This window comes from Manis javanica, chromosome 1, assembly GCF_040802235.1.
Source record: "Manis javanica isolate MJ-LG chromosome 1, MJ_LKY, whole genome shotgun sequence".
In the NCBI taxonomy this organism is placed as follows: domain Eukaryota; kingdom Metazoa; phylum Chordata; class Mammalia; order Pholidota; family Manidae; genus Manis; species Manis javanica.
In genome coordinates this window covers 224,393,534-224,409,997 of record NC_133156.1, presented here as the reverse complement: position 1 = coordinate 224,409,997, position 16,464 = coordinate 224,393,534, and the positions used below count along the sequence as shown (strand labels likewise).

At 44.3% G+C, this 16,464-nt stretch overlaps 2 protein-coding genes and 1 long non-coding RNA gene across 4 annotated transcripts; 1 reads left to right on the top strand and 2 right to left on the bottom strand.

The window, feature by feature from the left end:
* Window positions 1–1,137: 1,137 nt before the first annotated feature.
* SF3B6 (splicing factor 3b subunit 6) lies at window positions 1,138–8,790 on the bottom strand. The gene is made up of 4 exons (XM_017652887.3): window positions 8,567–8,790; window positions 6,238–6,356; window positions 1,559–1,697; window positions 1,138–1,407 (listed from the first exon to the last, which is right to left on the bottom strand). The coding sequence occupies exons 1-4, from the start codon at window positions 8,594–8,596 to the stop codon at window positions 1,318–1,320; spliced, it is 378 nt and encodes a 125-aa protein (XP_017508376.1). The 5' UTR covers window positions 8,597–8,790; the 3' UTR covers window positions 1,138–1,317.
* A 186-nt stretch (window positions 8,791–8,976) lies between these two features.
* On the top strand, window positions 8,977–14,115 carry LOC108392559 (uncharacterized). Of its 2 annotated transcripts, none has more exons than XR_005057887.2 (3): window positions 8,977–9,178; window positions 12,554–12,720; window positions 13,458–14,115. It is a non-coding gene; the product is annotated as an uncharacterized lncRNA (long non-coding RNA). The 2 variants fall into 2 exon arrangements; XR_005057886.2 differs by lacking the exons at window positions 12,554–12,720; window positions 13,458–14,115 and adding exons at window positions 9,961–10,044; window positions 10,355–10,465.
* TP53I3 (tumor protein p53 inducible protein 3) lies at window positions 9,263–15,468 on the bottom strand. The gene is made up of 5 exons (XM_017652886.3): window positions 14,123–15,468; window positions 12,802–13,069; window positions 11,470–11,682; window positions 10,397–10,593; window positions 9,263–9,630 (listed from the first exon to the last, which is right to left on the bottom strand). Exons 1-5 carry the CDS (start codon window positions 14,258–14,260, stop codon window positions 9,448–9,450), a joined length of 999 nt encoding a protein of 332 aa, XP_017508375.1. The 5' UTR covers window positions 14,261–15,468; the 3' UTR covers window positions 9,263–9,447.
* Window positions 15,469–16,464: the final 996 nt, after the last annotated feature.

Below are 16,464 nucleotides of genomic sequence, written 5' to 3'. Positions count from 1 at the left end.
TTACAAGAAAGTCTTTTAGAAAATGCTTTTTACATTTGTAAATACCTAAAGGCACACCATGCATTATAAAAATAAATAACTCATAAAACCATTCACAAGAAAATCACAGCTGTGGCTCCTTTGTCATCTGCCTGCCCTTCTTAAAAATGACTATATTCTTACAGTGCTTTCAAAAAGCATTCGTATGTAATCAATGACAATTTTTTTCATTTTCAATAATAGGCTTTGAGAAGACAGTGCAAAAAGTATAAAAAAACTAATTTCTTAGAGCAATGACAGATTTCAAAGCCAAATGAAGTTAGTAGTAGAATAGTTGCTCTTTGTCCATTTAAATGATTTAGTGCTTGTACCCTTCAAATTCATTTTGGGTTATAGTTATTTACAAAACAATTAGTCCATGTTTTTCTATTTGGCCCATGCCTAAACCATAAAAAGAAAATTATAGCTATCTCTTCCAAGCTGCCAAGCTATGATGAATGCAGCAATAACCACACTATTTCCATGCCATGGGACCTCATGATTGCAATAATAAGCATTAAGTACTTTATGGCAAAGATATACTATGAGCTAAGGTCCAAAAGTGGAAGAGTACATAAATATGATCTTAGACATTGGTTAATAACCAACACCCGCTACCCAAGCAGCTTGCTCTCAAATTTCTAACAATGTGCTTTCATCTGAATGTTCATTTCTAGAACGGACCTCTGTTCTAAGGACAAGGGTACCCACTTAACAAAGGTGATTTGTTAACTGTAAACCAAGTATTACTCAAATTCGGTGTTGTTAATAACTGGTTGATGTTACAGCAGGTTTTTATGTCAGCTTTTTATCCATTCAACCAAAACTATGAGCTTTGGTTTTCTTATCTACAAAGCCAAGCTGTGTGCCTTCAGAGTTGTGAAGATTTCATTATTCAAAGTCATTCACAAATGACAACCCCCTAAGAAGTTATCTTAATGGCTCAGCACTGGACTGCCCAATGGAGACATTAAGAATACAGGAAGATCCCTGCTCTCCAGAAGCTCAGTTTCTAGAACCACGTACCAGCAAACAATTCTTGATATGGTTCAACTGCTGTTTGGTGTTTTTTTTCCTGGTATCAAACAGGAGGGGAAAGTTCAAGAGAAAACACCAATATGTTTTACAAAAAGCTACAAGTTTATTAACATAATATATTCTAACATGTATCAAAGTTTCAAGCAGGTCATTTTGAATCTCAAATAAGAAATCACAATATTCACTATTAATTAAAAAAAAAAGGGGGGGTGGTTGTGGCCATCCATGGGTTTTAGTCCAAAGTGAAAATGCAGGAAGTATCTACTTTGGTGGATCAGTGTTGATGCCATATTTCTCCTTAAGAAGTTTCAACTGCTCTTCCTTCTTCTTTGTGTCCATCTTCTGAAATGCCTGAAATGTGGTAAGCACCAAAATTAACAGATACCAATCCAGAGTCAAATGAATGTTACCAACAGCACTAGCCAGGGAAGAACTCTTTACTTTTCCCCTCATGGCATGGTTCTACACTTCCCTGTGGGATGAGGACCATGGCTATACTTACCCTATTGGCATTATAGTACAAAACCACGAGGTATCTGTTACAAACATTGAATCCTGACAAGTGATCACATGCATTCTTGGCATCAAAGATGTCTTCATAGACCACATAAGCTGTTCCTCTAGTTTCTGGTGTGTTCCCCCTGCAGAGTTATATCAGACAATTAAATACATTTACCCGATTATGGGTAGTTAAATAACAGAACTGTCTTTTAAACTGGTAACCTTGGAAGATTAAAGACAGTAAGTTTAAGTTATTTTGAAATCAACATGAAAACCTTTAGAGGAAATAAAAGTTTATGGATAGGTATGCTGGATAAGCCTTAATTTCTTGGATTAGGTCATTTTTGTTTTATTTTTAAGTAAAACAACTATAGGTTAAATTGATATATCATGACTACTAATAAGCTACCAAAGCACGAGCAGCAAAGGACTGGCTTGGAGCTTTGTCAGGCTTCACGTTCACTCTCCCAGTTCTTCCTGCTTCTCACAGTTAAGAACCCATTTTCAGTCTGAAGCTGCAAACAGACCTTAGGAGTGATGGCTCTTATTAGTCAGCAGTGTCTAGAATAGGGTTTTCTTACCTGTGCTTTTAGTTTCAATTCTTGAAGACAAGACAGTCTCCATCAATGCAGGAAATCATTGTTTCTGGGCAGTATTTTATGAAGGCTTATCAAATCCATAACAATAAAGCTTATTTTGTGTCTGCAGAGGAGAGTGAGGTGGGAAGGAAGCCCCTACTAAGATGGCAAAATTGTCAAGGATATATAGGAAAACAGCCAACCATCACTCTTTGGGGCCAGGAGAGGATGTCCTCCAAGACAGAGTTAATGTACTTTCTTCCACTTTTCTGAGAATATTTTAAAAACACAATACAGTTAGCTCCCAACTTTCACTACTTATTTTTTATCATATCTGCACTCTCATGCATTACACAGTTCTGGTTGGTGGGGAAAGGGGCTGAGCTTCTGCAGAGACTAGAGTGGACACAGGCTTGTGGGTGGGGCTGTCTGCGAGCCAGGGCAGATTGCTGAAGTGGAGGCTGAACCTTGCTGGTGGATGTAGGGCTGCTGCTAATGTAGGTGTCCTTGCCACCCCCTCTCCTTTCCTCAACTCACCAGCTTCCTTCAGGAGAGAAGGAAGGGAAGTGTGATGAGCAACACGCTGCAGGCAGCAGCTGGCCACATGCTTGTTAAAGTGGACAGAGGGAACACTGGCTTCTGCTCCAGTGTGAGAAAGATGGACCCCTTGCCTTCATTTGTGTTCCAGCCACTCAGTGAAGCTGTGGAATGAGGCTGAAGACTGGACTGACTCTGCCTCTGCCACAGTGCCTGCACAAGTTCAAGGAAAGGCAGCAGGCCATGGGAAGGCACTTGCCTAAATCTGACATAGAACAAGACTACAGTGTTGGGCCCGAGTTAGAGCTTAAACTCCCTATAAAAGAGGACAGAACAGGTATGGGGTTCTGGGGTGGTCAGAGAGTGCCAGTGTCACTGCATGCTTGTAGTTTGTGCAGCAATGTGGGCATGATGAGGGATTTTATAATACGCTTTATTCTCTGCGAACAGTCTAACAACTTTTGGACTTATGACTTTTATTCTTCAAGACTTAGGTAAGAAAGTTGGGAAATACCCACAGGAAAAAAAACAAAAATTTAACAAGACTTTAGTTTTTATGAGCAAAGATGGTCTTATATTTTATTTTACTCTCACAGTGCCATGCATACAGCAAGTGGTAATAAGCATATGAAAAGTGATCTTTTTCCTATCAGTTCTCTCTCACATCCTATCTCCAGGAAGCTAAACAAAAAGACCTCTCTATCTTCTTCTTACACCTTCTTAGGAAGTAGAACACAGATAGGCATGAACTGCAGTTTAAAGATTCTCCATCTTAAATGTTCCAGCCCCTAATTACCAACCTAGTATCCTGAGAACCACATTGTAACTGTAATTTTTAAAGATGTATTTGGTACCTACTATTAGGCACTGAACCAACATTATTTTCTCAAGTAGTGGTAAATCTTAGAGTAGGAATAAAATAATCTAATCATGAAACTTAACATCTCTGAGATTCAGTTGCTCAACATGTCAAATAGTGACATCAGGCTCTATCACCTGCCCTACACCTTACATGCAGTTGTACTATCAAAGGAAGTAGCAAAATCAACTATACTTCAATTAAAAAATATCTTTTTTAAAGAGGTATCAAGTATAAAAGGGCTTAAAAAAGTTCAGAGCACCAAGTGTCTGCTACATGCCAGGTGGGTTGACTAATCATCCCAGTTTGCCCAAGACTGTCCATGTCCCAGAAAACTCCTTGGTTCTGGGCACACTGGGAAATTGGTTACCCCAGGGCCAAGTATGTGATAAAGCATGATCACAGCTATGAAGGAAAAAACATTTGTTTCTCAATCTGTAATTTAGACCCAAGTTCCTACACATCAAACTTTCATGAATTTATTCAACAAATATATATTGTGTTCTTACTAAATGACAGGCACTGAAAATACAGTAGTGGAGACAAGGATCATCCCTCCCTTCAAGGAGCTTTATTTAAGTGGCACAAAAACAAATTAAGTACAAAATAATTACAGCTCATTAGGAATATTATTGAGGAAGCAGAGAGCTGTGACAGAGACTAACAGGAGGGCAGGGGACTGCTTAAGCTAGGTGGTTAGGGAAAACCCTTCTGAAAAGGTTCCAGTGAAGCTGAGACCTGAGGGATGTGGGGCCAGATATGAGCTGAGCCAGGTGAAACCATTCCAGATGGAGGGACAAGAAGTACAAAGGCCCTGAGCTACTTACTCTCCTAAAGACACCACTGCTTTGTTATTTGTCCTTCTGTCTTGGCTTTCTGAAACAGTCTCTCACTTCACTGATGTAAGCATCTCTTAATTATCAATACTATCAACAAACTGAGTAACACTTTCGTAAATTAATCATAACCACACTACCATTTTCTATGTTACTCATTTACTTAAATACACTGGGTGCTTAACATGTAACATGCATAACAAGAGTCAACACAAAACGAAAAGAGTATGTGGTACTTGCCCTGGCAGAGCTCAGAGGCTGGCAGGAGAGACGAGTGAGTGCACAGACAACAGCAAAACCACATGTTAACTAAGAAGAGACATTCAAAGGTTTTATGGGACCACAGAGAAGGGGTGGCCAGTGCACATGGGAAGGAAATCTCCATGACAATGTACCTCCCAGGCACTAATTTGATCTTTACTAAAATTTTTTTAATAGTAAGTTAGGAAGATTTTGTTTCACAGATAATTGAAGCTCACAGGAGTTAAATACTTTGCCCAGTTTCATATGGCTAGCAAGTGACTGGTTAGCATTTGAACTTAGGTCTCACAGGCAATCAAGTAAATTTGCTGTCTCCATGTTAAAAGCTGAAAGACACTGTTTAGATTATCTTACATGTGAGGAAACAGAGAACTAAAAAAGCCAGGTCACAGCGCCCAAAGTAGAATCTTGTCTCCTGATCCCCAAGTCGGGATATTCTGTACACCATTCGTGAGTGTCCAGAACAGGGTTTCTTAACCTAGAGTCCATGTACCCACTGAAATTATACGCAAAACGTTGTGTATTCAGTGGAAAGGGTCCAAAGCTTTTACCAAATACTCAAAGGGTTGAGACTTCCTAAAAAAGACAGCTGGTCTATAAAGCTAATTTTCATCCCCACTGGAGTACCAACAATGATATATTTTTACCTTTTCATTTACTTTCTGGAGGGACAGTGATCATTTAAAAGGAGGGTCTTCAAGATCTCACAGAGTTCTAAAGGCTAAGAAGGAGCTCTCAGGTCATAAAAGAAAAAATATCCCAACTAAAAATAAAAACTTTAGAAATCATTTCAGATGGACTTGTAGGTACTCAGCCCATTTATACTAGTTAGCATGACAGTGGCGTTGGTACTGTGCAGTACAGAGATTCACTTTAGAATCAGAAGATTTTATCACTAAACAGCGTATGAAGTGGGAGAGGCACTTTTACTCCAGGCCTTGGTAGTCCTGCTCCCAAGACAGATACAGTGTCACGCCACACAGGACTGCAGGACTGGTGATGCAAATAAAAGCACCTATTACAACAAATGGCATTTAGGAGATGTTCAATAAATATGATTTGAAGGTGTGAACCCCAACTTTAGATTTAATTACCACATGAATGTGTGTTGTAATTATTTTTCCCTGTATTTTTCAGTCTTTAAAAGAAAGTTGTAGTTGAAAAAAAAAAATCATTAATCTCAGTTACTTTTTATACTCCTTTGCTCAGTTTACTCAGAAGTTCTGGAGTCAGTAAAGAAGACAGTGAAAACAAAATTTATAGTTAATGCATATAAAAAACAGTATAGTACTTGACTTTACAAATAGTAGGTATGTGATAAATGTTAGTTCCTTCCCTTCCCATCTATTCCCCTCAAACCATTCATTACTACTATTTGCTCTCTGTAATTTCACAACTACTCTTGTTGGCTCTCATTGAGTTGGATCATGAGGGTGTCAGTAGATACTTCTCCCTTATAAAACAAAAAACAAAAAAACCCTTCATCCCCTGATTTCAATCCACTAGTCTCCAGGCTCTTGGTCAGGCCCTGCTGCCAGATATAAGTCTAAGATCATAAATTATGCAATCATTTTCGTAAATTACATTTCAAATGCTCAGTAAGACTCACACTCTGATTTGACGAATAGGTCCGTATTTCCCAAATATATCATACATTTCCTCAGCTGTGATTTTATATGGCAAATTTCTTATATACAAAATCCGATTTACTTCAGGTGGAAGTCGAATCTACAATGAAAAATATGTATTGTTATTATAATCAGGGGCAGGAATACTACCTTTAAAAAAAGTTATACATCATAAAAAAAGCCAAGAATAAGAATTATAACCTGATATTCTCGAAAATGGCATGCTCTTCACAAAAGCAACTGGGTGGTAGTTTTAGGAAAGACTATAAGGAACTAATATGGGGCTACTACAAAACCCAGGCTTTCAGTCACTACAGTTAACAACAATTTCCAACCTCATTTAAAAGTCCTTGATGCCATACATTACACAAAATACTTAATTTGGATCTCTGTTCATTCATTCAACAACTATTTACTGAGTGCCTTTATATATACCAGGCTAGATATTAGGATTATACAGTGAAGGAAAAAAGACAAGGTTTCTTCAGTTCTCTACTTACTCTATCTTGCTTTTGTCCTTTCAGTCAAACATCTGGGAAGTCTGTACTCACTGCCTCATATTCTTCACTGACACTCATCAACCTACCACAACCCAGCTTCTACCGCAGCACTCTGATCAAAGTGCTTTTACACACAAAGACCTTTTAGTTGCAGTGCTGAAGTCTCATCATACTTAACAGCTCTGAGGCTTCTGACACTGTTTTATCACTAAACAGCGTGTGAAGCGGGAGAGGCACCTTTTTTTCTTGACATTATATTTCCTTGGCTTCCCCCTAACTCTCTAGTCCTCTTTGCCATTAAAATATACTCTTCCACTGAGTTCTTTTAGATTTTAGACTTCTTTTCTTGACCCTTTGTATACTCCCCTTAACTCTACACTCTCTTTGGTCTGTTAACTACACACGAGGGTGTCCACAGGAAGATGATAATTCTCAAATACGTATCTCCCATCCAGAGTCACTCCTGTGCTCCTTATTAACATATTCAGTTACATACTGGACATTAACTTGCTCAATAACTGTTTATTAAACTGGCAGCTATTTCAGACTTAAAACTAAGTGTCCTATAAATGGAAGAATGAGATACTTATTCCCTGCCCTTAAACTAGTAATTGTGACAAATGGTAAACAAGTAAGTACAAAGTTTCAGATTATAAGATTCAAGATTAAGTTCAACTAGACAGTCAACTCTGCCAATCATAATACACTTCTCCACTAAATTTGTCCTCATTCTGCAAGACACTTCCTCTGCCCTCCTCAAACCTCACCACCACCACTCAAACATCCGAATTGGGCTGTATCTTTTTCCCTGACCATCCTAGCAGATGAACTGGGCTTTTGCTTATTGAAAAAAACTAAGTATGACCGAATGGCAAGTGCCTTATATTTGTATCACTAAACCCACAAATACACATTCATCCATATCCATGCACCTTCCCTTTCAATACTATGCCAGCCTTCATCTACTAGAAACCTTCACTTCTGAACATAACCCACCTTTCTTCTACATCAATTTCTCCTACCCTATGGCTCATTACCTTGGCATACAAATACACCTACACCACACATCTCTAAAAAAGCCAGCTATCATTCAATTTCTCTATTCCCTATTTACATGAAAACTTGATGAAAGAGTTGTCTCCATTTTCTCAACTTCCATGCTCTTTTCGTCCTACTGCAACCAGTTTTCATCCACTGAAATCATCATCAATGTTACCAAAATTCTCCATCTCACCATGTCCAATTATCTGTCTTCGTCATACTATACCTCTCAGCGTCTTACAATTGAATATCCTCTTTCTTATCATTTTGTTGTTGTTGTTTCTATGAGGCCTTTTTGTTTTATTCACTGCTGTATTCTCAACATAGCCTAGTCTCTGGCTCATAGAAGGTGACATACTGATAAATTATTTCCTATCTCGAAACTTTGGCATGTATACTAGATGCTCAAAAATACTGTTGAATTAAGCCATTAATGAAGGATCCAAAAAGGTCAATCTAAGGAGAATCCCAGGCACTAGTTGCCTGTGAACTACCAAATTATTTATGGGGACTGTCTGTGCTGTCACCATTTCGGCTCCGTCAAGCAACAAAGGCTGAGGGCTAACACTGTCACTGAAAGAAACTCCCAAAAAGGGTGGGGGCAGAATGTGGGAGCATAGGACGGGGCCTGGATGGACTTTCCTGTGATGGGATAAATTCTGGGCTTCACAGAGGATCAGAGGAGGGACAAGAATGCTCAGGTCCAAGCCGCTGAGAAAGTCCAGCAGCGAAGGCCTCCCGCTCCGCGGAAGAAGGCTCCGATACTCACATTCGCCCTTTTGGCCGCTTGCATCGCCATCTTGGCGGCCTGATAAGGTTACCGCAGCAAATACAGGAATTCCTTCGGACACCTCCGGGGCTAGCTCAGGTTCCAGATCTACACGGTGTCAGACGCAGGACACCACCACCCAGGCTCCGCCGGAAGCTTTATTGCACGCCGGAATATCGCCTTCTTACGCCGAGACGGGCTGACGTATTCCGTCTCGAAAAGACTCCGCTGCAAACCGAGATAGAGATAAAAATGAGGCCGGCAGGTTGACTGACTAGTGTCCAGGGAACTTCCGAGGTCTGGACCGGAAAAGGTGGGGCCTCGGCCTGAGAAAGGGCGGTGTTCCGGCGCGAGCGGTTCTCAGCAGAGGGCTAGAGGGGCGGGGCCTGAGGGCGGAGCGGCGGGGCTGCGCCCAGGTGCGAGACCGGGAGGGCCGGGCCTGGCGCGGCGCCGGTGCGGAGGACCGCTGACAGGTCTGGGTCTCCGGCAGTTGGCAAAACAGGCCCTACAGGGTTCTGGCTGGGTGTGTCGTGGCTGACGCAGTACCGTACCCGGAATCCCTCCACCACTGGCGCAGCCCTTAAAGTTTAGCATCAGATGACCTGCTCTCTGGTAATCTGTCCCGACCCCAACCTCACCCCAGCCCTGGTGGCCTCGGTGCACGCGCTGGGGTCGCCCACAGTGATCCCGCCGCCCTTCAAATCCACTCTTTTTATTTTCTTAGCCCAGGTTTATATAGGTCTGTTCATGAGGCCCGGGAGGACCAATGGGTTACAGGGGGGTCTGCAGTAGCTCCCGGTCTCTTTCCTGCATGCTGTGAATTTTCTCCAAGTTTGTTCTGGGAAGGCCAGCGGTATCCGCATTCTGTGTTGCTCCCTCCTTCATTGTGGTAGCTCCAGGACGATTTTGCCCACGTTCTTGTTAGCCTCCATGTATGCGTGGGCCTCTTGGATTTCAGTCACAGGGTAGACTCTGTCCAAAACAGGCAGGAGACGTTGGGGGCCCTCCGTGGAGAAGTGGGGCAGAATTTGTTCTGTGAAAGCCTTCACCAGCATTTGCTTGTACTAAGAAAAGGAAAAGGAGACCATCAGCCTGGACAGAGGCCTTCCCACTCCCCATCCCGCTTAGCTTTTATGCTCTCTCTGAAAGTGTACACATCTGAAAAAGCACACTGGAGTGCCTAACCCTTTCACACCAGCATGTATGTGCATGCCCCCACATGTATAATCTCTGTTCTGTACCAGATAAAGACTGAAGCCTGGTGTAAAATATTGGTGTCAATGACAGCCAAAGGACTGTTTTTAAAACAAAGGCTTAAGGCGGGAGAGGTAGCCACTGACAGGACTTACATAGGCTAAGTTCAAAAGGGATGCTTAGGCTCTGCTCTTTCTCAGCAGGTGTAAAACTGGATGTTGGAAACATTCCTAAATCTGCTAGAAGACCGCATAGAGATTTCAGGAATTTATATTCTGTTAAAGGTACAGGCTAATTTAACCTAAGAGGCTGTCTTAACACACTGAGATGAGTTGTGCCCTTGAAGACAAAGCCTTGGAACTACCTTTAGAAGTATTCCCTAATATGGTTAATGCTTTGTTCATTCTTTTAGAAAATTTAAATATATGAAGTATTAGCCACCTTCTTTCCAAGATGTTGAGGCTTCTATTGATCAATTTTTACTTGTTCTGAAACTGAGTTACCTATTATCCATGGGGGCAGGTTTCCTAAACTTAAGGTGCATCAGATCTTCCTTTCTTGGATTAATATAAATTTTGCATCACTATTTTCTAGGTAACAACTAAATCAAATGTTCTCTTCTCACTCATCATTCACCTTTTTGTCCCTGGATCGCAGCAGACTGGTGATCAGATTTCCTCGTTTAAAAAGCAGCTTTGAAAAGAGAGGCCCATTGATGTCAGCTCCTCCCATCAAACCATAGAGAACCCAGCGACCATCAAGAGCTAGGCACTTGACATTTTTCTCCCAGAAGGATCCACCTATGCAGTCTAGAATAAGATTGACTCCAGTACCTACCATATGAAACAGATGTAATGTTAGTCAGATACAGGCAGCTTGGTGGACAACAAGATATCATGGTCATTTTCTGGATATATATATATATATATTATAAATAAATAAATGCAGGTGCAGCGGTAAATTTATAGGTTGGTAGAAACAGTGCTCAAAGAACTATTGTTGTAATGGAGTTTAGGTAGCTGGACTCTATCATACACATGTGCTGTAATTCATCTTTTATGATTCCCTAGCCACAGCAAGAGTGAAATGGGACAACACGATGACCTGGTACCTCTGCTGATCCCCACATAAGTACAGAACCCACTAGCATCCAGGCATGACTGAGAACAGAACATGGAAAATCCACCCCAGGCTACAGGGCAGGCTAGTTCACAGGCTAGTTCAAGGCTGGATCTAAGTTGTGGTTTCATCTCTCCTTTTCCCTTCATGTGGAAAAACGGAAAGGGATGGGTTAAAAGTATGCAGTTTTGGCTTTGGAGTACAGAGGCTCATCCATTTAGGGAGCAACCACCCCAGCCCTACTATGACCAGCTCCAAAACTGGTCTCTGTTCCCTGTTAACTCACTGAAGAGTGGCTTGTTAGGAGGAAGAAATCCTGGATAATTCCAGGGCAACTCTTTGTGGTTTATCCAGTTTCTAAAACATGTGTGAATCATATCACTTACAAGAATACACAGGGAAACCATTTTAGTCCTAAATTCTGGCTGCCTGTCTCCAGTGGTGAAACACCAATATACTAGAATTTGGTTAGGGCATCCATTGTGCATTTAGCAGAGGCAAGAGAGATCCAGAGCACGGTAACTTTGAGGCTGGTAAGGATTTTATTCTATCACCTCTGAAATTCCATCTGAGCAGAAACTTTTGTGTACCTTTGGTGAATTTCAGTGTTGCTTCAGAAAAATCCTCTTCTTTGTAATTGAATCCAGCAGCTGCTCCGAGCTTTTCTGCCACTTGAAGCTTGTGCTGGGAGCCAGCCGTGACTAGAGGAATAGCTCCAGCCATTCGGGCAAGTTGGATGGCAGCTGTGCCCACACCACTTGCTCCTGCATGGATTAGCACAGAGTCTCCAGCCTGAATGTTTCCTGTGACACAAAGTACAGGAACCATTCTCTTTACTTTGCAACTGCTACATAATCCCACACAGGCATATTCTACCACAATCACCTGGACCTGGGACCACCAAATGCCAAATCTCTTGCTCTCTTAAGAGAGCATCTTGGCAGTTCTTTTTTTGTCTTACTGCCTCTGGTCAAAGTTGGGAAACAACCTTTTGAAATATTTACTAACAGCTACATCCATAATGTGTTCTACCTATGAAATAATATGAAAATGCACATCTCTGACTTCTGCCTGCATTAAGTAAGAATGACTGCCACCACCTGGAGCCAGTTCTGCTTCTGCCTCCTGCTGGTCTCATTGACCCAGGCACCGAACACAGCCACCGACTCCTCCTCCTAAAATGGAGCTTTCATGTCACTTTCTCCGCAGAATGTAAAGCAGTTCTCAGTTGACTTTTGCGTCAAGTCCAGGTCATGTTCTGTTCAAGGCCACCACTGTCTAGTCTCAGTCTCATCTTTCACAAATGCTAATCATCATCCTTCACTTTGAGCAGAACAGCCAATCTTACCTTGACATTCTTCAGCCTCCTTGGCCTGCCTTCTGTCCGTCATGACTCCACCCTCCCTTCAAGTCCTTCTCTTCAAGAAAGCCTTCTCTGACCACCCTTGCCTACACCAACTGTTCCCATCTTGAGCTTCTACTGTAGTTAGAAACAGGGCCACCCTTTGAAAGTCTACTGTTGTCTTTGGAACTGTACATGTTGTCTTTCCCGTTACACTGAGCTCTCTAAAGGCAGGGACCAAGTCTTCTTAGGCTCCCTCAAGTGGGCTTGTGGTGACCTCTGTGGGGTAAGAGAGGAATAAAAAAGTTGATTGGGCCCTTATTCTGCCCTAGGGCTCCTAGGGAGAGCTCAGCAGGACTTTGAGAAGCTGGGACAACTGGTGGGTGTACAGTGTGTAGATGTGCACAGGCCTTCTATCTGCCAACCATGACTCTCAGCTTCAACATTATGCCAGTACTAACACGGGATGAGGAGCTGATGCTACTGGTGCTACAGAAGGGTGATATGCTGGGTTTTGGGGGGCTGAGTCATGAATTGAGCCATACCATGTGGAATGAGCATCGGGGAGGGGGCTCCTTACCCAAGAGATGTAACAGCTGGAAGGCAGTGAGCCAGGCCTCTGGGATGGCTGCAGCCTGGAGCAGGGTCAGTCCTGCTGGGATGGGCATAAGGAGCCCTTCGGGGACTGTGACATACTGAGCCTGGCCCCCTCCAGGCAGCAGAACCATGGCTGGGTCCCCAATCTTCCACTGCCCCTGGCATCCGGGCCCCAGCTCTGCAACATATCCAGATGCTTCGAGTCCCAGAACGCTGCTAGCTCCCGGGGGTGGAGCATACTGGCCTTGTCTCTGCAGAGAGGGTTACAGTAAGTGATGAGCATGACCAGAAATCTCTTGGTCACCATCCCTGGCCCTCTTCTAGTCACTCTTCTTTTTCTCAGAAAATTCAGGACAAAGTCAGATTTTGTAACTCAGGAAAAGAGAAGAGATGGTTTGTTTTTTGCAAATAAGAGACCGAAGGTCACGTAATCAATGACTGTCATAACTGGTAAGGTCCTTAGCCATTTACTTCAACTAAACCCCTTATCCTACAAATGGAGAAACTAAGACCTGGGCACAGACACGCATTGTCCAAGGTCACAAGGTAAATTAGTAGCAGGACGGGGAACAAAACTGTGAACTCCTTAATGCTAGTTCTTACATATCATGTAATAGGCTTTGTACTTACTCTTTGCAGTCCTCAGAAACCTCTGACCAGAGGCTTTAGGCCAGAAGACTAAACTAGGAGTCTGCATCAAAACCATCTGAGGAGCTTTTCCAAAGTGCACGTGCCTAGGTCCTGGACAGGTTTCTTTTGAAAAAGTGCCCTGGATTCACACTGCGCAGATACCGCAACCAAAGCAGCTGGTCCAGGTTCATGCCTCAAATAGCAGAAAGAAGGAAGTTCTTAAGAGTACAGAGTTCTGTCTCCTGCCAGCTCTGGGACCCTCTGAGTGGAAACAGTGCGGACTTTGGAGCCACAAAGCCCTCCATTTGAACTAGTTCCCCTGTTTACTAGTGTCCTGGCCTTGCACATATGCTTAACCTCTCTGACCCTCAGTTTCTTTATCTGTGGAATACAAATGATGAACCTGCTTGTCTGAAGAGTAAATGAGATACAGCAAGGCCTAACACACACCCTCAACAAATGGTAGTTCCTGACTCCTAATCTGGAAAGGATAAGCCTTCTGCTTGCAAAACTCCTGTGTTTTTTGTGTGAACAAGGGAGACTGGGGGTTCTACGTCAGAACCCCCAGCAGCGCACACTCTGCAGTGTGTGGAGTGTTACCGGGGCGTCTGGCGAATGTTCATTGAAGGCCCTGAAGGCCGACCCGTCCCAGGTGCTGCCTGAGCCCTGAGTACCTGGAGTAAGTCCGCCCGGTTCAGGGCGCTGGCCGCCACCTTCAGGAGGACTTCACCCGCTCCTGGGCTTGGCTTGGCCACCTCCTTCACGGAGAGGTTTTCTGTTCCTCCCGGCTTGTCAAAGTGCACAGCTAACATGTTCTCTGAGGACAAGTGGGGCCAGGCAGGGAGCCCGAAGCCCCCGCCCTCCTCCCGGGTCCCTGCTGCTCCAGACGGGCCCCGACAGAGGCCACAGACGGGGGCCGGAGGAAGTGCGGATGGCCGTGCCGGGTGGCTGCGGTGGAGCAGTTACACCTGAAGAGCATGCGGCCAAGTACACCCCGGGGAGTTGGGATCCGCCGCCAGGCCCAGCTCGCCGGCCGGAGCCCGCGTGACTTACTTGCTGCGGGCCGGGTCCTCCCCTGCGGGCGGCGCGGTCAGCCTCGTTCAGCCTCGGGGCGGGGCCCACGCCGGAGCCCGGGACAGCCTCGGCCGTCCGGAGGGGCCTGGGAGTCGGGGCAGGGCCGGGGCCAGGGGTGGGGCCGACCGAACCAGCCCTCCACTCTTCTCCTCCTTTCAAATGCAAAGCTAGTGCAGGCAAATCAGATTTTCTCTTCCTTTAGCCACTGGAAACTGGTCTTTCTCCGGGCCTGGCAGGATCTGCTGTTTGGCTCTCACTTTGAGAGAAGACTTCTCCCCCTAGGAGTACTTCCGAACGCTTGGAGGGCCCAGTGAGGCCAGGCTCTTAGCCCTTTTACGCCACTGGTCTGGCAACCTACTCTTCCTGTGGGCAGGCATCCTGAGGGCAAGCTGGGTGCTACTGAGAGAAAAGGAAGGTAAATGCAGTCTTGGGACCCTTATCAAGTCCGCCCTCCTTCTGATAATTTCTCCCACGTACTGGTTGGCCTCCCCATGACAGTGGGCCTTTTGCACCACACTCATGGTGAAGACTTTATCTGTGACAGGCGACAGGTGCACAGCACGCCCAGTGAGAAGTGGGATATGATCTGCTCTTTGAATGCTTCACCAAAGCTTCCTTACACCAGGACGGGAGAACAGCCCACTAGCAGGGTAAGGGTGAGGTCCCCGTGGCTTCACACAAATATGAGGGGCTCCTGAGGTGACTGAGGGGAACGGGCCAAAGTACTAGCTGTGGCCCAGGGAGGTCAGACTGAGCCATGGAGGATCTAAACCCTCAATCAGTCTCAGTCTCCTTGGGCACCAGAAGCCCCAGAGTTGCGAGGGATCCTCTAAATCTCTAAAAGTCTATGAATCTCAATGTGACTCCAGGCCTGGCGGAAGGGAGATGTAAACGGAGTCAAATGAGGAAGCAGCCAAGGGACCGAGTCTTCCAACGGAGGTAGGGCTGAGGATGACCTTAGAGTTCCACCCACAGGAAAGAAAGGTGATATATATATATATATATATAAAATTGTATAAACCCAGGTCAAGAGGTTTTAAAACTAGGGTACTGCTTAGAACCTGTTCAGCTCTGACCTTATCTGTCACCTGCCCTCTTGTCCTGGACCTCAGCACACTGGGCCATAGACTTTCTTGCTTACACAACAGCTTGAGAGCAGTGGTTCGTGCTCCCCCAGTAGGCCATACAGAACCCCCTGACCATCTGCAGCCAAGCAGTGGCAGTCCTCCTAGTCAGAGCTACTGACGCAGCCCAGGGTCACGTACAGCCCACACCCTGAATAAGAAAGCATCAGTAGCTGGTAGAAATGACTTGTTGTCATGGGGAGGTGGATGCCCAAACTCCTCCCAAATCTCTTCTTGCCCCATCTCCTGTGGGCCAAGAAACAAAGCAAGAAGAAAAGTCACTCTTTGGAAGGCGGGATGCACTTTGTCATCCTAGAGAGTGGGGGGAAGTGCTAAGGCATCCGGCATAAAGAAGACTTCGAGCTGAAGAGCTGTGTCTCATGGCAGTTCTCCACACAGACTGATGACGCCTCGAGTACTTGCTCCAGAGGGCAAGGACGGCATTTTTCTCCCTCTGAGAAGTCAGTGTGCTTCCTCCTTTTGGAAAGTGAGTCTATGTGATTGGGCATTGGTGATCCGGGAGCTTCAAGTGATCTCCCAGATCTCTGAAAGTATGGAAATCCTACCCCTGATCTTGCCTTTATTATTATTTTTTTCTGAAGCAGCCAGGATACTCAGAATCTCACTTAATATTTAATCACAGTTATTGTATTAACCTGTGTGATTAGCATTTTTTAAATCCTTTTTTTTTGGTTCATATTCTCTCCTAATTAATTTTTCTTCCACCTTGAAAGGTTAGACCATCTCTAGGCTTTGTGAAAGGTACAGTAGAGAGAGGGGAAGGAGAAAGAAGAGAGGGTTGGGAATGACATGGGGAG